The following is a 24,021-nucleotide window of genomic DNA, read 5'->3' as shown; positions in this document are numbered from 1 at the left end:
GCATTAAATTAAAACACTGCACAAATGTAGAAGTAGGTCTTGGAATTAAGGAGTCTGCTCAACCAAAGCCTCTGCAATTTTGTTTGTGGTCAATTTTATAAATTGTAATGGTGTAGAACCTAGTCAAAGCATTAGATCTTTTATCCAGAAATGTGATTAGCCTACCAAAGTAAAGCTGAGGTGCTGCTACATTCAGTTGATTTCATCATACAAGCATGCAGAAAGACATGTTACATAAGATAACAATGAAGTTTTAGATCCACCTCAATTTATTATTTGGCATAAAGACTTCATTAAGTACCAGAAAAAGTTTAACTGTGTACAAGATTCAGCTAATTCAGGCCTAATACAATAACATGTAAATTTTACATTTGATTTTGTCCAACTGACACTAGTTTTATAAATTGTTTTCTGTTAGCGATTAAGTAGTTATACAATAAAATGTGAGTTCCTATTTATGCATATATATATACATATACAATCCCTTTATATATCTAAGGGTGATTATTAAAGGTACTTTTAAATTGTTTGCCAAATAACCTCGCTGTTTTAAACGAGAATCACAACAGTGCCTAAGATATGCAGTGTGCAACATATACAATTATACTTAACATTTTCATATCGAAAGCAGCTAATGAGCTCCATTCTAGCTTCCAACTATACCACTTCATACAGAAAGAAAAAAATCCGTGAATAGAAAATTGGGATCACGTGACCACCCCTGTTGCGCCGTATGTGCACGCGCTCTGACTCCCGAAGAACCGTTGTGGTACAGCGCGCGCCTCTAAGCGCAACAGCTGCATAGAGAGATTTACAAACACGAATGGACGCCAATGATAACATTAGCTAGGTGGCTGGCAGGCTACCTCCAACTCGACAAAAACTACGGGGGGAATGAGAAATACATACATTAAACTGTAGCAGATTAAAGAAACAAAAATAACATATTATTGAAGACGGTTTTTGACGCGTATGAATAACCTGGTAGGTAATGGTGAGTTAACTTATCTGACCTCATTAACATAGAGTAATGTGCAGCTATAGCTTGAGTCAGCCATCGATATCGATAACATCGTTAGCTATCAAGCTAGTCCTAGCTAATTCTTTCATAGTGGATGCTACTGAGTTGCTGGACGAGCGGTCGAAGTTCAGTGTACATCAACGCTGTTATTTGAAGCATGCACTAAAATCAAAGCAGGAACCCGTTCTTCTGTACTTGGCTATCTTCCACTTGAATCTTATCTCTTTATTTGAGACTAAATGATTGTTTGTGAAATTAGCTAGTACTGATGAGCACGAAAACTAATCTCGTTGACTGTATTAATGAGGTCAAGACTGCTGTGCTGACATTGACAAGTTTTTTTTTTAGTGTGAATGAATGGAAACAACAGTCACTGGTCTACCTACGTGAAATAAATAATGACAACAAGCTATTATTGTCTAAGTTAGTTATCTGTGAACTTTACACAGTTACCGAGTCATACAGCTAGCATTGCCCAATTGTAATACTTATTCCTAAACCAATTGAAATCAGTCTGGCCAGATAAATTTCGTTACTTGCATGTTTATTTTTTTATTATACTGGCAGCCTTACCAAAGTTTGTTCACCTGAATAATTAAGATTTACATCAACATTAGATAAAATATTTACAGTTACTAATTTGATTATGTGCTTTTGTGTAACGTGAATTTAACTTTTTTTGTGAAATCTTCATTTTAGTTCATTTTATGGTTGACAAACGACCAACTCGCTATAGCTTGATTATCAAGTCGCCTGTAACGTGATGGCAAACAATAGAAATGTTGCCAATAAATTATTGAAATCCTGTGTAATTCAAACATTCATATTTGTTTAATCATTTTTGTCAAGCTCTAGTAAATACTGGGTGTTGCCTAATTGTGATGGGAGTTATCTATGTTAAAGTAGCTTATAGATTTGGCTTTCTAACGTGTACAGGTTAATGGCGACATTCTTGCTTTTATCGTTACATATTGGATTCGCTCCATTTGCCACTGCATTTAACTCGGGGAGGGTGGGTTAGCAAGCTAGCTGGGTTAGCAAGCTATGTATTGTAAAGCCAGCAACAAGGGGGTGCTAGTTTGGGAGCTTCACATAGTCTAACTTTACACATTAAGAGCCCAATGTTCGTTACACACACGTGTCAGGAAATGTGTCAACAGGTTCGTGCTCTGACTCTTGGCCAACTGTTATCTCCAGGATCCTCTTTCGAGGTAGAGAAAAGTTTTCTCTTAAGTTAGCCAGCTAATATAATGTTTACTATTCTGGTCTGTTACGGGACTTTTCCTCTCCATCGGTCAAGTACTTTTTTGCTACCAGTTAAACAGACTCTGCCAACAACATAGCTGATTTCAACGTTGTTCTTGTAACGTTAACGTAAGTTACGCCGACAGGTTGCTGGCTGGTTGTACCTAAATTGTGTTTTTGCCTATACGAGAATAAAACCCGATGGATATCAGTAAGCAGGCAGCAACTTGCTGTGTAATGAATCATTGGATGCTGGTGGTTGGTCGGTGTCTGATAGGTATTCAACGCGAATAACATGACAATGGTCTTCATTAACCCCCCACGCCGTCGACCACACGGTCCAGTACCGTAGCTGGCTAGCGAGCCACATAGCTACATCAAGAATAACAGGTTTGATTTTTATTTATGCCGTCATTATTTCGTTATGCATGGATCACGTCTGTAAATGATGGGTGCGGTTGTTTTTGTAGTCCAGTTTACAAAGTTGATAATGTTATCTAGCTAACGTTAGCTAGCCAACTTGTTGGTTGGCTAACTTTACTCATGTTTGCTAATATCATCAGTTGGAGAAACCTTTCAACAACCTGACGTTACAATAGTTATCGTTTTTGGGTGGGTGAATGGCTAGCACTATTTGCGATTGCATCATTGTGTAAGTTTATGAATGCATAAGTGCGTGTGTCGAACTTTATAAATTACTCTCTGGCATCCATTCATTCGCACCAATGTTAAGTTTTAAACGCGTTTTGTTTCTCGATATAATCTTAAATTAAGCAACACGTTATTATTTTAGTCAGAATTGGCTATTGATATGTGTAGTTTGCGAAGTCATTGGCTTGGCACATAGATTGGAAGGCAGAACGATTGTTTTTTATACGTTCTCACATTGTATGAAGTTTGAAAGCGATGGTGTTTCTAGAATGTAAAGTGCCGGGGCTTTTGTATGAGTCGCAAGTGATTCACGGGGGAGCCGTGCAACAAAAGAATTAAGTGAGGAGAGCAACAGCTGGCCTCTAGACCTGATTCGAGCGAGAACGGAAGGTTTGTGGTTTGGTGATTCCGAGCTTTTCGCCGAGCAGAGATGCGTGTATCCTCTTCTACTCACCAATGTGAGGGATTCCACAGGTGAATAAAGTACATACATTTAATTGTTGTGTATTTGGTAAGTATATGGGAGGGGAGGGGAGGGGAACGCATATCAGTATGAGCGACGCGTCTGGTTGGTCAGTTTCCAACGGGTCCATACAAACTCGCTTGCTAACGTTAGCGATACTGATGTTAATGGCTCGCCTACTCCCCTTATAAATTGTCCAAATATTCAGTTTATGGCTGTTTATGATAACAAGGACCGGCAGAGCACTGATCAGGAAGTCATAGGTTTTTGCAGAAGATGGGATTGGCAATGAGTTTTGGGCCTGAAGGGTGTTGGCTAATTGCCATACTGTGAGCAGGATAGTTAATGTTAAGCTATGCAACTTGTTATACTTGATCACTGGGTAGACTGTTAAAAAGAATCGGTCAAGAATTAAACACGTTTCTCATTGTCTCAGTTGAGTCTAGGAAATTTGATCCTATTGTTTCATTATGAAGTTTGCTTATAACTCATTGATTAACGCAATACAATGAAACTGCGTATTTCCGTAACTGAATGGAGAGTTCTTTTGTTATGGTTAAGACTTAAGAAGAGTATTAGATACCTTTTAGATAATTAAGTTTTTCAGAATATTTTGTAATGGTAAGGTTTATGAGCTACTCTTGTTAAATAATCTTTTGCTGCAAACTTTTTTTGAAAATGCGCAATTTTTTTATTATTGACTGACTAACTCATATTAGCCACAATTGCTCTGCTGATTTTCCTTGAATGCTTTGCAAATATGCCAAGGGAAGTGGTTGCAATTTTTTTCTTTCAAGAAAGCCATACCTAAGAAATGCGTGTTATTCTGTCAGTCAGGTCGAATGAGAGGAATCATGGCTTGGAGCAATTCTATAATTGCACTAATCCTTCAGAAAGGCAACCCCATTTACAGAACCGCTGCATTAGTGCATTTCCTCATTTAAAAGAATGGGCATCCCTTGGCAAAAAAAAAAAGAAAAGAACCAACAACACAATTTTACTTCACTAATGATAATTCAACACCCTGAAGAACCCTCAATTTCACCCATTTAACTTCAGTTAGTGAGAAAGTACTTTGTTTCAGGTTTGGTGCCTTGTGCCTGCGAAGCTGCAGGGTTTCAGTCCCAGAATGAGATGGGGCAGAAATGAGAGCTTATCCACGTGTTTAAAACTTATTCCATCTCCTTTCACTTTCCTTTTTTTCTCTCTTTCCCTCGCTGTGTCTGCACACCTAGGTTGGCTCTTTGGCAGGAAGTGGAGGTGGGGGGGGGGGCGCTGCTAGAATGGGAGTCTTATCGCTTATCGCCTTATCACTGTGAAACTAGTTAATTCCAAGATGAGTAATCTTCAGACTTGAGAGCCCCCCCCCCGATAGACCCAAAAGCGTTTTAGATTGGTGTGGAGAAGTCTCCTTCCTGTGTTTGCGAGTTACTGATCTCACGGTGTAGCCTGTGTTCTTATTTAAAGTCGCTTCCTTTTCGGCGGTTGTACTGTTAGATATTGAAGTGCTCGGTTACGTACGTTTCATTTGTTTATTTTTTGTTGTTTTGTGTGAGGATTGTTGTCCTTTTTACGTTGATTTAGTCCCTTTAGGATGGTGTTTTCCCTGGGTTAATTCCTGCCTTTCTTTTGAGTTTACAGGCTTTTTGGTACTTTCATGGTAGGTAGTGAAGTTGAGTGAACTTTAAAAACTATAATCTATGGAGGGACTCTCTTTGAATGTCTAGCTGCTTTTGCCTTGTAGGAAATGCTTGTTCGACCTTCTGCATGTAATTCAGTGTAAAAGCAGATGACTTTGCTATACTTGTTTTAAGTGATGTGAGGTCATGGATAGTGTGCTGTAGGTCCCTGGGTTAACTGTAATGTCAACCCACAAATGATGGGGTATGTAGTTTGGCAAACTAGGATGAGAGAGAGAGGGGGGCAGGGGAAGTTCTCTATGTCATTCTCAAGGGGAAGAACATTGGCTGGGCTTGTTAGGCTTCTACACTGACATTATGTGAAACACATGTGGTGTCTGTGTCAGAGGTCGAATCAAATCAGTGTTTTATGGAATCTGAAAAACTAGGCCTTGGCATACCTTTCAGTTCTCTTGTGGACATAGGCGGCAGTGGGAAAACAAGCGTTGACATTTAATTCATTCACACACACACACACACACACACACACCCGCACAGATGTGTCCTGTCATCTAACTCTCATGCCGCTCATTTGTAAAAGGCCCAACTGGTGTAGATTTGGTCTGTATGAACGGTTTGGTTTTGAAACACTTTGTGATTTTTAGTGCCCTTTACTGATTTTCTGTTCCCGGGGATGAAGAGGTCTAGCGTCGTGAACAATGTGAACGCACCTATCGCACAGCGGAACTGGCAGTACGGGTCAAAGCAGGCGCTGATCTGGTCTACCGGACCCGTTTGGAGCGCACGTTTCACCGGTCGCGTTTCGCGTTAGCTCGGGCGTCTGGACTTGGCCTCGGTTTCCTTGCGACGTCAGAGCGAGGATCATCCGCGTCGCGTGCGTAGAAGCGAGCAGCATCCCGTGCAGGGGCAGGCGTTGAGAATACGGAAGGGCGGTCTTCAGCCCTGTAGCCGGATGCATGGGGATTCATTTGGAACGCAAGGGGTTTGCAGTAATCAAACGCGGGGCCGCTCGTAATCGCGCAGTAATCGAAACCCGGGAAGTATCCTCCGCTGGCGATCCCTCCGTTGCACCGGCCGATGACTGCCTGAAAGAGCGGGCTAATGTTTACTCCCAACTGAAATGCCTACTCTTCTGTCACACTAACACTTTAGCACCGATGCTTTATTTACCGTTTATACCTAGCCCTACGCTTTCTGCTTGCTTTACAGTACAGAATCTCGGGTGGGGCGATGTTGAGCGAGCAGAAGCATTGTTTTTAGGCATTCCTGTCTTTGCCTGCTTGCTTTGTTTCAAAGCGTTCCACCCTCTTGTGGTGCAGCGTGCACGTGTAGGCCGAGGGAGTTCCTCACCTTTGCGTAACGAAGCCTCTGCCTCTGCTGGGGGTGGGGCTGGGTGGGGGCTGCACCTGAAACTGTTTTTACTGCGAGAAGCACATGGGCCTCCTGGCAAACGAAGGGAAAGGCGTGCACAGTTACAACATTCTCGCCGGTACGGACAGGCCCTCGTACGCCGGAGACCAGTCTTCTGTTCGGCAGCCCTGCGTAATTTGAGGAAATAACTTGCGTAAAGAATTCTGGCAGAGGATACGTTTCCTGTCGCGCGTTGAGTAACGAGAGAGACTCTCGGGTGAAATTTCAACCGTCGGCGTATCGTGCGGGCCGCTGAACACGGAGGGGTTAAAAATCTGTTCCTCTACACGCGGGTGTGTACTGCACTGCCTTTGTAAAACAATAGCATCGGGTTTTGGTTCAATTAGAACGTGTCGCTTAATTTTTCTTTGTGTTTGTTTTTTTTTCTGTCCAGGTGCTACATGCCAGGACCTGATGCTCCTGCTCGTGTGTTGATAGATCATCAGACTACTTAATACTACTTAGGCTGGCACACCTAATCTTCAAGCCTGCTTTTCAGGAACACGCCATGGCTTATCACAGAGCTGTGCACTCTGTCAGGGCTGATAAGTAAGTGCGCATCACTGGACGTGTTAACATGCCAAAGTGCTGCGAAGAGGTTGAAGGATTTCTCCGCATCATCTGTGAACACGCCCTGCCTCGCTTTCCCGGTTACGCTTCACGCCCTGCCTCGCGGTCCAGTCGACCAGTCGATTAGCCGGTCGGGTTCTCTTGGATTAATTAAACTATCTTGCGGACGTTTGCGACATTGTTCGCACGCCACTCGGAAGACATGCCCACTCACAACATGATTTCGTACGTGGAGACGCCCGACGCGCTGGGCCAGGACCTCCTGAACAACGGCAGCGCCAGCATGCCCGGCGCCGGCTCCAGCATGACGCCACACGGCAGCGCCGGCGAGAAGCCGACGGTCCGCGCCCCCCCGGCCGTGGAGTGCATGTTCTGCGACAAGACCTTCCAGCGGCAGGAGGAGCTGAGCCCGCACGTGCTCACCCAGCACCCCACCACGCTGTTCGGGCCGGCCGTCCTGCGCGTGGAGGCCCAGTTCCTGAGCCCCGGGGAGAAGGCCCGCCCCCAGGCTCCGCCCCCGGCCCCGCCCTCACCTGGCGACGGCACAGCAGAGAGGGAGGAGGAGGAGGAGGAGGAGCGGCGGGCGAGCTGCGCGGTGTGCGGGCAGGCGGTGGGCGACGCCGGCGAGCTGGAGGCCCACATGAGGAAGCACAAGGACTCCTTCACCTACAGCTGCGGCCTGTGCGGCCGGCGCTTCAAGGAGCCCTGGTTCCTCAAGAACCACATGAGGACGCACGGGAAGGCCGGCGCCAAGAGCCGCGCCCAGCAGGACCCGGAGACGCCCGCCACCGTCAACGACGTGGTGGTGCAGGAGCCGGCGCCGGCGCCCACCGGCTCCCCCTACAGGATGTGCATGGTGTGCGGCTTCCTCTTCCCCAGCATGGAGGCGCTGGCCGAGCACAGCAAGGTGCACAGCCGCGAGCCGGACGCCGACGAGGACGGGGGCCCGGAGCCCGACCCGCGGCCGGCCCCCGAGGGCCCCGTCTCCCAGGAGGGCTTCCTGCGGCTCCTGGACCTGCGCCCGCGGGGGGCCCAGCCCGGCGCCCCCGAGAGGCCCGCCAAGTGGATCGCGCAGCTGGACCCCTTCAACACCTACCAGGCCTGGCAGCTGGCCACCAGGGGCAAGATCGCCACGGGCCCCAGCCAGGCCAAGGAGCTGAGCCCGGACGCCGGCTCGGAGAACGACAACGACTCGGGCTCCGACAAGGAGGAGCTGGGCGAGATCTGGACCGGCGGCCGGGCGGGCAAGTCCCTGAGGGAGGGGCTCCGGAGCGAGCAGAAAGCGGGCCCCTCCCCCGAGCCCGACCCCAAGGCCCAGGCCAGCAAGGAGAAGCCCACCCACTGCAGGGACTGCGGGAAGACCTTCCGCACCTACCACCAGCTGGTGCTGCACTCCCGGGTCCACAAGAAGGACCGGGCCGGCACCGACAGCCCCACCGCCTCCGTCGAGGGCAAGCCGGGCGTGGACGGCGGGGCGCTGGACAGGGCGGAGGAGTGCTCCGAGGACAGCTCCGAGGAGGGCGGCCCTGCCGACCTCGGCCACTCAGGTAAAAAAAAAACAAAAAAAACTAATTTTCGTTCGTCAAAATTCAAGTGAATTGAAACCTCGTGATCGGGATGCACATTATTCAGGACACACTCATTTCCAGACCCTGAAGTCTTCCTCAGTTTGTAGGCCCGTTTTAAGAGGGTGATGGAGGCGGTGTTTACGAACTGATGTGTTCAGGGAAACTGTATGATCAATCTGCATGCGCTGCCTTATTTCCTTTCTGAGTAAAGGAGGTGTGACTGTTTTCCTGATAAACCACTCAGTGTAAGATCACAAATACCTGATTAGAATGTTCTTAACTGAACATTCTAATGCTGATGTAACAGTCACTTCTGGTAATTGAAAGCAATGGAGTTCTAGGAAGCTGACTTCGAATCTTAAATGAACATTCCAAAAAACCACTAACTGTCCCTGGGGCCTCTAGCATTTGGTTTAGCGCTTTGGCTTTTAACATTCTGTCCTGTTATCAGCTGGGAGAGCGCTCAATGTGAATGTGCTTATGACTTACCCAAGTGCCCTGCCTCTGTTTGGGACTTTTAAAATCAGCAATTCCCGATTAATCGCGTCCTGAGAAATCCCATCCCTGCTGAAAAATGATCCCCCAGTAACAAACGCCTTCTTGAGCGTCGGCCTATCACTTCCCCTCAATGGGCTCCTGAAACCGCGGTGCTTAGTTTGATAGCATGTCTTCCCCCCCCCCCCCATGACAAACAATCACAGCCAGTCATTCATCAGTGCAGATGCACAGCATCACCTCTGAACGCTCTCCTGCCATCATATGTAACCTCATGTTCTCCCAACAGGCATGTGATCACACACAAACGTCTGGAGGCCCATATCCTGAGATGTGGGGAATTTTAAGAGAAACCCGTGCACGTCATTAGAGACGAGGTTGCAGTCTCACTGGGTGTTCCTCCCAACCCCACCCCGTCCCTTCAGGAAGCCTACTGTACAGGGCATTCCAGGTCTTTAAACAGACCTGTATTCAGCTGTCAGATCTGTATGATTGTATGACAACTTGAATTACAGGATAAATGCATTGCTAAAATTCCTTGGGCCTTGGTACCACTTTATCTGATTATTTTAAAACGGTTGCAGAGTCTTAGTTTCCTCCCCAAACAAACAAACCTGGTAGTTTTCCATTTACTGACAACCACCTTACAGCACTTATTTTAAAGAAAACATTTAACATTTACAAAGCTTGTGCGTGAGTTAGAGATCATTCGAGCCAGCCATAGTATGGGAGAAAGTCTCGTAGTTTTTTTGGCGTGGAAAATCTGATGGTGTACTTCTGTACATAAATCTACGCAAGTTATTATCTGGTAATTGTCTGTGTTTGTGATCAGGAAACAACTCCGCTGCCTAGCAGGACAGAACATGCTATGCTGTGTGACTGCTGGAGCCAAGTGCTTATATGTTCTGTTGAAAGAGGTTCCTGTGGTTGTGCCAGCTAAGCTATATCTACACAACCTCGCACTCATCCACAATGTTCTTCATCTGTCTTTCTTCGCACTCTTAGCAAACTAACTGACTGTTCCTCTTCTCAGATTTTTGGTGTGCAGGAGTTCTAATATGTAATTTATTGAAAAAGCAATTATCACAATTCAGCATCAACTGAATTAGTCTTTGGTGGGAGCGCCCCATGACACTGTTACTCAGCGAATGTGAAATTTGTTCCTCACCGTAATCTTTAACAGCCTGGGAGGCTGGTAATGAACAAATGGCACACTGACTTGGGAACACCTGTAAGCAGTTGTTTTCTCTGCTGCAATTGACACTGATATGGTGAATCTCAGAAGCTCATCTGCATGCGTATTTATCCATTAGGGCATGTCAAGACACGTCCCAGCACAACGCGTAGAATTGAAGCTGCTAGTTTCTACATACTGACGCTGGCCCAGGAACGCTGGACACCATCACAGTATTCTTGAAGGAAATGCCGGTCTTTGCTTTCTCTCCTTTAAACATCCTCAGTATTATGCTTGACGTATATGATTGAGCTCTTGTACTTCTGGGTAAATGGCTAACAGATAGCAAATATTCATTTGAAGGCTGTTTCCTTTTGATATATATATATATATATATATATTTTTTTTTTTTAAATACCTCGCAATGCTACATCAGGCAATAGGGTATTTTCTGCTTCGTTACCATAGAGAGATTTGCTTTATTGCCACGAGCCCTTATTGTTCAGCTTCAGCTACCATAGATAGCAGGCTAACTGCATGACAGGTGGTATTGTCACGTCGTTGGTGACGTAATTTAATTATAGTATATTTTAAAGGCCGAAGGTCACTGCGCCTGCCTGTGCGGGATGAGCAGGCGGATAAATTAAAAGCCGCGTGATCGCTCTTCCGCGATGCTAACGTAAAGCCGCTCGGCTCCCTGTTTGTGAAGGCTGCTCATTGGCTCCCTAGCTAAAGCACGACAGAAATTTTACACTGGAAGTACTAACACAGTGGCACCTGAGATCAAATCTCCCTTCACAATACCTAGAATTCTGGACAATATTCAAAGAGCAAGCTTAGCGAGCGGAACTAGCTAAGATCTATATCTATCTGTCTATCTATCTATCTATCTATCTATTTTTTCTTATGACCAGCCCAAAATATGTACTATAAGTACTTGGAATATTGGTGAGTCAGAGTGAAAGTATTAAATAGTGCTGTTTATTTGTTAAAGGGTGTGTCTAATTCTGCGTAAGTGTCAAGGAATATTTCATTAGTATATGAAATGAGAACAGGAGAGAAGGGTATTTTTTAGGTTCTCAAGAGCTGAATGAATGTCTCTTTGTTCTAGAAGGTTGCTGCTTTTGAGCAACGAGAACGTGCCAAATGTTGGGAAACACAGAAGCGTTTCCTTAGAACTCAGCTCTGCCTGCGCGCGGATCGCGTGGCCGGGAGTCTCCCATCGGTCAGACGTTTTTTTGGCGGCCGATTCTGCGGGCTCAGCGGCCCTCCGGCACATTTTTGGAAGGAGCCTGCTTAGCAGCGCCGCTTCAGTCGCGCTCTTCTTCTTCACACGGGTATTGTGAAAGCATGTCACGTGATTAAACCACTACCTGTAGCGCTCACCACATTTGAAGTCGTGTCTTTTACATTTTTAGCCTTTGTACCACATTTAACCCTCTGATAGCACAGGCTATGATACACCGGGAACAAATAAGCCAGATTGCTTTGTTCGTAGATATACACATACGGTCATTGTGCTATACATGTGCCTTCATGTTCTCAACATGTCACATAACTTGTATTTACATGTGGTGAAGTTTGCATTACCCCTTAGTCAGTATTGTGAATAGTGGGTTAGATAAAGTGACAGACTGGGATGTAGGGTTATAGAATAGGTTTAGATGAAATGCAGTATAGAACATGTCACAATACAATCAAAACAAAGTTTTATTGTATTAAAAGAATGCAAAAACAAACATGCTGTAGTGTAAAGGATGAAAAAAGTATTGCCGTTATTTCTTCTAAATTCAGGAAGCTGCTGTTCATTCCTCATCATGAGAATGTGTACAACAGTGAAACTTTCACTTTATAAACCACAGTCTATAAACGAGCCGTTTTTAAAGGTGTGACAGTTCTTCAGTTGTGCCTCGGTGGCGTGTTTGGTGGACAACATCCAGATCCTGGCATTCTTCAGCGTGGCTAAATATCTTAACTGTGCTTCATTTCACGGAAATGATGTTAGTGGAATTTTGTCAGAGCAGCTGAGAACAAGTAACTTCTCTTATCTGTACAGAGGCCCTGTTGTTGCATGCGCCGGAGCAGTCACTCAGTTGCGTAGGATTCAGCGCCCTCTGCTGATGGCGTTTGGACCTACCACTCGGAGAACTCCCAAAGTTTTGGCCTTCAAAGTGGATTTTTTTTCTCTGCTTTTTGCTTTCCATCTTATTTCTCTAAAAGCCACTGAATTATCTGAGTTATCGTTTCCAAATGTTCAGCGTTCACTTTGGGAAAAACAATTATTTCCCACTGTAACATCTGAAATCTAATTTGTTGGCGATAAATAGCCTATGTCCTTTGGCAACGGATAAATTAATTCATGCATACTATTCACATACCCAAAATACTGGTAGCTGCCATGCTTATTTATGTTTGGAGTCATATTTGTTTAAGCAACTTTCATATACAAGCAAAACCTGCTTTCTCATCTTAAGTGGCCAAATTTGTCTGTAGGATAGCCTATGAGCTACAAACCACACAACATTTTGGCTAAATAGCTTGCACATTTGGGGAAATGCAAGTTCTTCGCCATCTCCACTTTAAAGTTTGGGTGGTGTCGGATTCTGAGAGACAGTCTTTCAACCTCTGGGCATGAGCATGATGTCACCCAGACATGTGAAAATACTTCTGCGCTAGCAGACATCGATGTATCCTTTGTGGCCGCTCCTGCGATATTGGGTCATTGGTCATTGGGGGGGGGGGGGGGGGTTCCAGGGTACGGCGGAGCCAATGTGGCAGTGGAGGAGAGGAGAGTGAATTGTTTTTGAGTATTGGCATCCACCATCTTTATTTTGTAATGTGAGAGTTTTAGTCCACACTGTGGCGGAATGCAGTCCTCTGATTGGTGGATGCGGTGCTCGGACTTTGCATTGAACTTTGTGTTTTTGTTTCATTCTTGTTTTCCCCAACAGATAAAAGTGAAGATTACTTTGATAAATCCAAACTGAAAATTCTGGCTCCATCGAAGGAATGCAGCTACTGTGGAAAGTCTTTCCGTTCCAACTATTACCTCAACATTCATCTCAGGACACATACAGGTAAAATACTTGTTTTCGGGGAACTTGTTTGTGGTAGCCCTTCTACTTTGGATTTATGTTCCTACTTAATCAAAGGAAGCAAATCATTGCAATGTTGCATTTTGATTAATAGAAATATTTAGGGACCACTTATTTTATCGATAATTATCAATAACGGCGTGAAATCGATTAGCAAGATAACTTATTGTTTTATTCATGCATAAATAAACGGTCTGCACGCCAATCACTTATCAAAATGCATTTTTTGGTAGAATGCGGTACTGTAACAATCAGCAAGGATGCATGGACAAGGCTATGGCAAGAATATCTAGTCCCTTCCGAAAGGGTGTCCAGTAGAGCGGGACAGAGTATAAACCAATTCAGGACCTACATTACATTTATTTGGCAGATGCTTTTGTCCAAAGCGACGTACAAAAAGTGCATTTCATGGTCATAGACAACTACTAAACACAGGTTCAATAAGATACAATACTTATTTTGTACAGCTATTTCTAGCGAAGAACACAGTTTAGTTCACACAGTAAACACTCTACAGTATTAGGAGAAATACAAATTACCAAATAGTGCTGGGATGGGGCAACATGTAGCAAGTGTCATGAAAAAGGGGGGGGGGGGGGTGATTTAGAGTGAAATATACGGCGTGGTGGTGGTTAGTCTAGGTATAGTCTGAAGAGATGAGTCTTCAGGCCACGGCGGAAGATGGGTAGTGAGGGGTAGGGTCGAAGAGGAACGGGGAGTTCGTTCCACCACTGGGGAGCTAGGGTGGAGAAGCTCTGTGATTCCTTTGCTCGAGTGAGAGGGGTTACAAGGCGCCCTGCTGCTGCGGAGCGGAGTGGTTGAGCAGGCACATAGGATCGCATCATGTCCTGCCAATAGATGGGGGCTGTCCTGTTGGTTGCAGTGTAGGCAAGGGTCAGGGCTTTGAACCGGATCCTGGCAGCGACCGGTAGCCAGTGGAGCGATCGCAGCAGAGGAGTGACGTGGGAGAATTTGGGAAGGTTGTAGATGAGCCGGGCAGCGGCATTCTGAATCATCTGTAGTGGCTGTATGGCACAAGCTGGCGGGCTTGCAAGGAGAGAGTTGCAGTAATCAAGGCGAGAGGTCACCGTAGCCTGGACGAGCAGCTGGGTGGAGTGCGTCGTCAGCTATGGTCGAATCCTCCTGATGTTGTACAGAAGGAATCTGCAGGACCATGATGTTGCCTTGATGTGCTCCTTGAGGTCCAGTTTGTCATCCAGGACCACGCCCAAGCTCTTGGCAGAGTGAGAGGCAGTCACTTGTGGTGCCATCAACCGTGATTGAGAGCTCACGTAGTAAGGAAGTCTTGAAGGACCTGTCTGAAACCAAAGAATGTAGACACTAGTCTCTGAACAATGACAATGTTTAGGCGTGGGTATGACATGACATTTTTCGTTTATTTGTTTATGGAAAAGTGACTAATGCTGTTATGTCTGCTGAGTAAGTTGTATACAAACGTACCAAGTAACAACAATGAAACTGCAGTTTCTCCTAGTGTCAGTAACAAGTTGTAACCGTTTGTTCAAATCACGCAGTTTTACACGGTAGTGGTTTTCAACAAATTTAATACATTCTGTGAGGCGAATTTTGAGTGATCATTGACTTATTTAAAATTGTATGGCTTAGCCTTGCACCACGTACAACTCGAAACACTAATGAAACGTGGCTTAACTGAGTAATTTTGCTGTATGTGTTATTTTAAGGAGATTTATTCTAGTTTCACATGTTTAGTAGTGAGTAATGCTTAGTCACTACTAAACACCTCCCTTAAATTACCCAGCACCTTCCCTAACATTAAGGGAGAAACACAGGAATAGGTAGGCCTACTTGATGCATTCTGTTATAAAAGATCAAAACAGGCTTTTGATTAAATTTGCGATGCAGCAACGACCTGCCCATCAAAACACTTAATTTTGTTACCAATCACAGTATTAGAAGGCAGTGTTTAATGTAGCAGTGCATGTGGTCCCTGTAGTGTAGTGTTACACGGTGCTTGAAGTGCTCTGAAATTTAGGCACTGGAATACCTAGAAAAACATAACCTTTTTTTCCTGAAGTACATGAAAAGGTCCTTAAAACTAACATCTAGTCTCTAGAATTGATGTTTTACAAAAAATGTTGTGTGTGACCATTTCCAAGCGTTCCCCTTTTACCCCTACCCCCCCATCCTGGTCAGCAACTACCCTAAAACAATTTCTGGGGGAAACGCTGCACTTGAATTTCTATTATGTGGCTGTTATTGCGTCAAAAACATTACTGCACCAATCCAGTAAAGAACTACTGTAAAAAGTGTAGATTTCCTTATGTGGTTTCCTGCCCTTTCAAATTAGGTATAATAGGTCATATTCAAGCGACTGGGAACTAAGCTTCATTCCTGTGTGAAGAGAGCTCAGATCGTGTCCACGAGCACTTTAAAGCAACATGTGCATTTTTACGGAGCTTGTATTGGAAGAGATGGGCCGGATTGCTGTACAACTACGACTTTGGCCTGGCCAGATCGTGATTAGCCATGCACGGGGTATACTTTTTCTGCAAGTACGTCAATATCAGGCTACCTTCTTCTGCACGCATGTGAGGGGTATTTCTGTGTTGGAACGGCAGTAGTTGCATTTCTTTGCTGCAGCAGAATTCGTAGTTAGCATTGGTGGACAGAAGAAAGCGCGTTTCACAGTTGCTCAGGTCTCGCTCCGGAGTTGAGGAGTTTCACCGGAGTAATTCTGGTGAGGAAGGCGAGTCCTCCACGATGGTACATGGACGACCCGAGGGATACCCATCCCGGCTCCAGTGAAGGCGTAAGGCATGTTCATCGGGGGAGTGGATCTGTTCGATGCCTTCTACACCATCGCCCAGAAGACCCAAGAGTGATACAAGAAGCCACTTAGTACACATTGCTGTGTTGAACAACTTCCTCGCCAGAATGGCCCTGGCAAGGAGGGAGCCTGACCAGACATTCGTAGACTGTATGCTGCTGCTAACAGGGAGGGACTGTACCATGCTAACTCAAGAGAAGGAAAAGCTCAGAGGAGTGTATCATCACTACAGTTTCTGTCCCAGGCACTGAAGCAGAAGTGCTGGTGCTTACGCAAGGGGAGGGGGGGACAAGAACACCACATGGGAACGTGAGTCTCGTAATGTGCCACCCTCTTACAGCAGACAAACTGTTACCAAGCGTGGCACGAAAACGAAAGGACAAGAGGCACCATGAACAGTTTAGCATGTTTTTGTAAATAGCTGTGTGTGTTGTGTTTCCTTAAAAACCCCAATTGATGAGGACAGCCTGTGAATATCTTTATTAAATTTTACATTCAAGTGGACAACATGTTAATGCACTAGCATACAGAATTTTGGCTTGTTCAGTTACTTTGAGCTGAGATATTCAGTGCTATATAAACTATAAAAACTCAAATACTTTGTGTTTTGTATATAAACTATATGTGACCATTATGTTTCAAATTTATGAATGGTGCTAGCCCCTTCTTTTATTCAGATTCAGCCAGGGATGTGCAGTCAATAGTTGACCATCACTGTGTGGATTATCTTGCTTATTACAAGGCTAATTACATTACGAAAGTAGACGATCAATATGTTGACCCGTAATATTGATTTTTTTTTTTTTTAAAGTGATTTTATTTGTTCAAATACATTTTAATTAATCTGAAACAAAATTTCCTTTGTGTTCTCTGATAATATAGGCCTATAGAAGAAGAAATGGCAAGGAAGATACATTCAGTGATAATGTGGGCTACCCAGATGTTGTGTTCCTTATAAATCCGTAACTCCTGTGGAGCTACAGTGAATCCAAGCAGAGGTTGTTCAGAAATACCTTGAAAGTAACAATGCGCACAAATTAGCTTTGGCAGTGTCCTAGTTGGACTGATTCAGATACCTTGGGGGAAGTAACATTGGGTTCCTGGGCTGGCTGTGTATGTTAGAATCTGAAATATTTAGAGCTGATTTTCAGCAATTTGTAGTAATTTTCCTCCTGAAATGTTTAACATGTTTTCTCTGTATAGGCTATAACTAGGGGGTGCGGCCTGTCACAGACACAGTGTATTGTTTGAAAGGCGATTGCCAGGCCCTACGGGGCCAGAAGAACAGGATATTAAAGTGCAGAGTCATTCACTGTGTCAAAACTCAAGAGAGCTTAGTGATTCTGTTTCACCCAAAACATTCAGGAACTGGTATTAATGGTTAGCCTGTTGGTGTTTAGGGAGGAAAATGCTATACACACGTTAAACTCCTATGTACTACGCACATTCACACACATGCACAGAGGTGAAATTAATAGATTCCTGTTGGTTGTCGGTTTGTCATTGTTCAAAGTCCCATAGGCTATGAGATGGTAATGATAAAAATAAAAGCGACTTATTTTTATTTCATTATAACAAGGAACTTTTTATTTAAGAACAGGTTCTTGTGTTTTACGTTTGACCTGACAGTATTCCTGCCATTGCTTCCAGGTGAAAAGCCGTATAAGTGTGAGTACTGCGACTACGCGGCGGCTCAGAAGACCTCGCTCCGGTACCACCTGGACCGACGTCACAAAGACAAGCCCGACGTCGACCTGTCCAAGCTTGTGCCGACGTCCCCCACTCCCAGCGAGGCCAAGGACAGAGGACCTCAAGACCCCGCCCCGAAACCGACCCCCAGCATGCCCGTTAAAGCCGAGGCCTGGCCCGAGCAGGGCAAGCCGGGCACCCTCGCCCCCGGCGACCAGGAGCAACGGAAACACCTCCCACCCGTGGGCGTGAAGGCCGAGGGGAGGGGAGCGGGGGAGGAGCCGTCGGAGGCGCCGCTGAACCTGTCCTTAAGGATGTCCCTGTCCGTCTCCGCTACCTCGGTGCCCAAGAGCGCGCTGGTGACCAACGCCTGCACTTCCTGCGCCTACAAAACCTTCTACCCCGAGGTGCTGCTGATGCACGTCAGGCTGGCGCACAGGGACAAGCTGGAGCCCGCCAAGAAGAGCCACACCCGGAGCTCCATCGCCGCCCTCAAGAGGAAGCGGCACACGGGCTGCCCACCCGCGCTGGAGGGCAAGGACGTCAGCCCCCTGCCCCACTTCTACAGGAAGCACCCGCGCCGGACCAAGTCCCCCGTCCGTGGCCCAGAGACGGCCCCCGAGAAGCCCCCTCCCCCTCCTCCACAGCCCGCCCCGCCGGCCAGGCGCCCCGCCCCGCACGAGGCTCCGCCCGCCAGGGCCGCCTACGCCGACGCCCACTCGGGCAGGCCCCTGGCGGCGCCCCGGTTCGCCGACCCCGAGAGGGACTGCTTCGTGGTGTCCGTCAAGCCGCCCATCCAGGACAAGGACCGGCCCGCGGTGAACGGGGCGGCGTGGCCCCCCGACGCGCGGCCTTACCTCCCCGGCCGTTTGGGGACCCCGCAGGTGGACTACGGCGAGCCCTCCGCCAAGAGGGTGAAGTACTCCGGCCCCCCCGCCCGAGAGCTGGACCCCTCCGAGGCCGACGAGCTGCGGGACGGCTACACCCGACTGAGGCCGGCGGCGAGGCCGACCAGGAGCTTTCCTCCAGGCAGCCCCTCCTCCAAAACACTCCACCCCATGGCCCCCGTCAAGCCCCCGGGGAAGGTTCCGGAAACGGACTGGAACGTGATCAACATCCTGCGGTCCTACAGCCCCAGCGACCTGGCCTCGCTCTACCACCCAACGGCGGGCTCCAGCCACTCAGCTTTTTCTGCACCTACTGCAGGTATGGGTGCTCTCTCTCTCTCTCTCTCTCTCTCTTTGTTATGAATACATAGTCCACCATCTAGTTTAAATACAGAGTCCACATATAGTAGCCTAATATCTGTCCTCATGTGCCCTAGAGTACTGTCCCTACAGCAGGACACACACACACTACCATAGAATGCTGCCTGTACAGCAGATACAGTTTATTACTGTAGAATGGTTTTTAGGGGATGCTGTGATCATACCAATCAAGCTAAAATAGGATATTGGGTATTGTTTCCATATCATGGTTGCTTTGCTTTGACTTAAGTCAGCTGCCTTCACCATGACCAGCACTCCCAGTGATGCGGGAGAGTCAGGGGACTATGGCCTGCCTGACTCATCAGAACCATCACACACACTATTAAACAGCGGATAGCAGGAGCCCATTCAGCAGTAATACTGAGCCGAATACTGAGACGTTTAGGGTCAGGACCTCCAGAACTCCCAAACTCAGCCTGGAAACAGAGCAGAGTGTGCCGTCTGTTCACAAAGCGTTCTCTGAACACGGCGACTTCTGAGTCACGGCGGCAAGAACACCTCCAAGGTGTTTTGAATGGAGCTTTTCAGGCAGCTTAGTAAGCACGAGTTGCAGGAAGCAGGATTACTGGATAAGCCCGCCCCCCCCTCGCCCCCGGTCAAGATCAACGGGTGTCGCCTAAGGCCGTTAAAATCAGAGGCTCCACACCTTCGCTTAGCCGCTTACCTCTCCGCTCTGCTCCAGCAGAATGGCTTTAGTGATCTCCGCCCCCGGCGCACATTACTCTGCATCATAAAGCCATCATGTAGTACAAATCAGCGGCCCAGCGCGCGGGAGGCCCGGGGAACGTTCCGGCGCCTGCCAGCTGGCACCTCGCCCGCCGCTCGCCACCGTCACCCCCTGGCCGAACGAGCGAATTGTGGCCGGGCACCAGCTCGCCGCGTCGCGAGTTAGCCTTCGCTGCGGATGCGTCCGTGTCCCTGCCGACGACCTGCCGGCGCCGAACTCGCTGGACTCTTTTGAGTCGGACCCAGCAAAGTTCAGAGCTGTCACAACACATGCAGACAATACGCACTGCTCAAGCTAATGCAACATGTACAACGTAGGTAGGCTGCATAGGATGCACTGTATGACCAAAGGTATCTGGAAACCCCTTGGTCTGGGGCTGTTTTTCATTGTCTGGCCTAGGCCCCTTAGTTCCAGTGAAGGCAAATCTTAATGCAATGACATTCTAGACTATTCCGTGCTTCCAACTTTGGGGAAGACCTTTTCTTGTTTCCGCATGACAGTGACCCCGGGCACGCAGCGAGGTCTATATAGAAATTGTTTTGTCGAGATCGGTGTGTAAGAAATTGACTGGTCTGCACAGAGCCCTGAGCTCAACCCCATCCAACACCTTTGGGATCAATTGAAAAGCCAGTTGTGCACCAGGCCTAATTGCCCAATCAGTGCCCAACCTCAGTAATACTCTTCTGGCTGAATGGAAGAAAATCCCCGCAGCAATCCGTCCAACATCTAGTATAAAGCCTTCCCAGAAGAGTGGAGGTAGTTATAGCTGCAAAGGGTGGACCAACTCCATATTAATGCCCATCATTTTGGATGAGATGTCAGGTGTCTACATACTTTTGGCCATGTAGTCTATTTAACACTACATGGCCACCACTCACTTCTGCGTTTTTCCTGTCCTTTGAGAGTGCACTGCGGTGTTCTGGGGCCTGCTCTTGAATGAAAGCGCTAAGGCTAATGCTCCGGCTGACCCATAAACCTTTGAAGAGCGGGTCTTTTTGGAATATTTACTCAGAATTTGAAGTCAACGTTCTAGAACTCCATTGCTTTCAACTACCAGCAGTGATTGTTACATCAGCATTAAGAATGTTTGAGTTGAGAACGTTCTGACCGTGCGTTTGTTGCTCCTGAAAGGCTTAATTAAGGGGTTTCCTCTCTCCCCAGGGAGCCGGCCCGTGCCCTATCAGCAGCACCCCAATAGCGCGCTACAAAGGAGGAGCGGCGGCGGCCCCGCGAGCGGCGCGCGCTGCGGACCCGCCGATAAGAGCGCTTAAAAAGCCCCGTTTGACAGACCACGGTAAATCACTCCCTTTGACCTCTACAGCCTGTCGAAAATAGCTTCCTATTGGTTCATCCAGCATTTTAAAAAAAACTCTCTCTTCTTCCCCCATCCTACCTCTGACCCCGAAGGTTTGAAGAACTGGGAAGGACCCTCGCAGCCCCCACCATCCAACGCTCTGACTCCGAAGACCTCGACCAATGAGGAAGGTTTACCCCATCCCATATAAGCTGTGACCCCTCCCCATACATCTGAAACAAACACTACTTCAATAGTGCTGGCGGCACCATTACAATGCGTTCATTTTTGTGTGAGTGTGCGCATATATAAATATACACACGCACACATCTCGCACACGCACACACACGCACTCCTCTGTATATGCCAGAGTGGTGGACAAGTTGGATGTGTGCAGGATTTCTGTGCCTAGAGGAAAGCTGAAAAGCTTGAACCAGGGGTTTGGTTGGTTGGGTATTTGTGGGCGGTGGGGGGGGTGGGGGGGTTGGGGGAGGGGGCTGGGGTGGGGTTGCGATTTCGATTTCTGTTAAAACATTTGAAGACTGCTGCTCTGAAAAGCTCTACAGTTGGTCAAGCGATGGCCTTCGAGCCACCTGGGGATGGTTACCGAGGGTGCCACATCAGCGGGGGGATTTTTTGCCTATCAGGTGTTTCATGTGGCGCAAACGAACTGGAATACGAGCCGTGGGGATATGAACTGCTGAATGGCTCTGACCTCGGCCGCGTGGAGTTACGGTAGTCAGCGTGATTAGCGAGTACCGTAAAGGGAACGCTCAGACCGACGCTCAGCTCTGCCAGGCCTGCCGCCGCTGCCTCTGCCAACTCGGAAGACGGAGACTCTTCTCTTACGGCTGCCCGAGGGCCGGAGGCGACGTGGCCTCGCGCAGCGGCACGTTCGCGGGCTCGCCCCAGTCCCCCACAGCGACGGGAACGCCGAAGCCTCCGGTCCGGAAAGCTCCGCACCGAGCCGCCCGAGATTCATGCGGGAGGAGGCCGTGTTTGGGGCGCACCCGCGTTCCCAGCTCACCCCGGGGTCGCGTTCCCTCTGCGCCGCCTGGACATATTTCTGGATTTGCGTTTGCGACCTCTCTTCCGCACTCTCTCTCTCTCTCTCCTTCAGGTGCGATTTGATTAACTTAACTGTCGGCGGCAGCAATAAGATCCCACTCCGGCTGGACGGCCGCGTAAAGGCTGTCGGTAATATTACGTGTCAGGGAAAGTGAAATTTCATCACTGCGTAAGCCCTCCGGAGCGGCCGCCCGTCCGTCTCCGAAGGGTGACTCAGGTGTGGATTCGACACCAGCTGCGCGAATGTCCGTGCTTTTAAGGAAATGCAAAATGTTCAACTCTTGAGGTTTTTTATTTTTATTTTTTTTTTATAATTTCATTTTGTTATTTTTATGAATGTTTCCTTCTGATGTTCCAGAATGTTTTTGTTACGCATTTCCCCCCTCCCTTGTAATCACGACTACTTTGTACGACTGCATTTGTACGTGTATCAGTTTATTTATTTTCTGTTTTTGTTTTGTGCGTGTGCGTATTTATGTTAAAACAAACAAAAAAAAAAAAGCGCTGGACATGTAGGTGGACATTTAAATGGATCAGCAAGGGAAATGAAGTGACATTCCTTGCAGTGAAACGCCATAGAGGCATTGCCTACAGGTTCGTGTGTCAAAATATTATTATTATTATTATTATTATTATTATTTTGTATGGTTCGAGTCGATGTAGGCTAGTCTTAATCCCTTCCCTGGCGTTTTTTGGAAATTAGCGTTCTTAGTGAAGTCGGTTGTTTTTGAGCTATTTTAGGGGGTTTTTTTTAGTTTTTTTTTACAAGCACCATTAGTCTATTTTCTTTCTTCCTGATGTAAACTTGAAGCCACCCATAGCCATTTCTCAGCAGGCAGTCTTATTTTGGAGTATTGATTTCTGCCAATCACTGTAATAGGAGAGGGAGTTGAAATGTGATTTTTTTTCTTTGTTGTAATGATTTAGCTGGGATTAAGTTATTTTAAGCGATTGAACTAGGCAATGTACTCCACAGAAACACTTGTTCGCATCACACTTGATCCAAAAAAAAAAAAAGAAATCACCACAGTGTTCTTCGTATGCTGCTCTACTTAGTCTTGTTTTAAAGGTGTAGAATTGAACCAAGCCACTGCGTTTTCTTTGGCAGTATTGACGCGTAAAAAAGGTCTTTTTGAGGCATAAATCTCATTTGCTCGTTTTGCGATGAACTGCGTTTGTTCCTGAGCTGAGCCATATGTACATATCAGATATCGTGACGCGCTAGTTAATTTTCCTTTCAACTTTGCACTTTGAGGAAGCGCATTCGCTTGTTTGGCTGCGAGAGTTTTCCCCTGCGACTGCCAGGTGCCGTGAACCCGTCACTGCTGCTTGGGCTGCCCGGTCCGGCGGCCATTTTGCCACAGACCGGGCCATTTTCAGTGTCCGACTAACGCCCACCCTCTCCCCAGTACCAAGTTTTTTTTCCCCCTCTACCTTTAAGGCAAAAAAGTCAAATGAATTACCTGAAGACGAAAATTTGTATTATTATTGGTTGTATTCAATTTTTGTTTTCAATCTCTCGGAATCCTTAATTGTATGCCATCATTTTCCTGTGATAATTTGAAATTTCCCAGTTGAACTTATCAGTGAACCTAGAATATTGTAGAATATGCCCTGTTGGATTTTGTTTTGTTTTTTTTATTTGTTTTTTTATTTGTTTTTTTTTTTTTTTGCAGAATAAAGTAATTGAGTAAACTAGTAAATATCTTAGACCTCTTTTTGTTTCCAGCAATCTGATTTCTGCAGGGAGTTTGCCTGGAACGGTAAACCCACCATTATTATGGACTGGTAGATATAAATATGTCTTACGCATCTTGAATACCTGGGTGCACGA

General features: G+C 46.8%; 1 protein-coding gene across 5 annotated transcripts; it reads left to right on the top strand.

Moving 5' to 3' along the window:
* Positions 1 to 762: 762 nt before the first annotated feature.
* On the top strand, positions 763 to 24,008 carry znf217 (zinc finger protein 217). 5 transcript variants are annotated; one of them, XM_064299211.1, is made up of 6 exons: positions 763 to 984; positions 6,825 to 8,547; positions 13,189 to 13,314; positions 17,792 to 19,036; positions 20,987 to 21,119; positions 21,233 to 24,008. In XM_064299211.1, the coding sequence occupies exons 2-5, from the start codon at positions 7,203 to 7,205 to the stop codon at positions 21,094 to 21,096; spliced, it is 2,826 nt and encodes a 941-aa protein (XP_064155281.1). In that variant the 5' UTR covers positions 763 to 984; positions 6,825 to 7,202; the 3' UTR covers positions 21,097 to 21,119; positions 21,233 to 24,008. The 5 variants fall into 5 exon arrangements, with proteins under 5 accessions (XP_064155281.1, XP_064155285.1, XP_064155286.1 ...); XM_064299215.1 differs by having other exon boundaries at positions 763 to 994; XM_064299216.1 differs by lacking the exon at positions 763 to 984 and adding an exon at positions 1,004 to 2,232.
* Positions 24,009 to 24,021: the final 13 nt, after the last annotated feature.

This window comes from Anguilla rostrata, chromosome 11, assembly GCF_018555375.3.
Source record: "Anguilla rostrata isolate EN2019 chromosome 11, ASM1855537v3, whole genome shotgun sequence".
NCBI lineage: Eukaryota > Metazoa > Chordata > Actinopteri > Anguilliformes > Anguillidae > Anguilla > Anguilla rostrata.
Note: the sequence above shows the minus strand (reverse complement) of the source record. Positions and strands in the feature narration are given on the sequence as shown.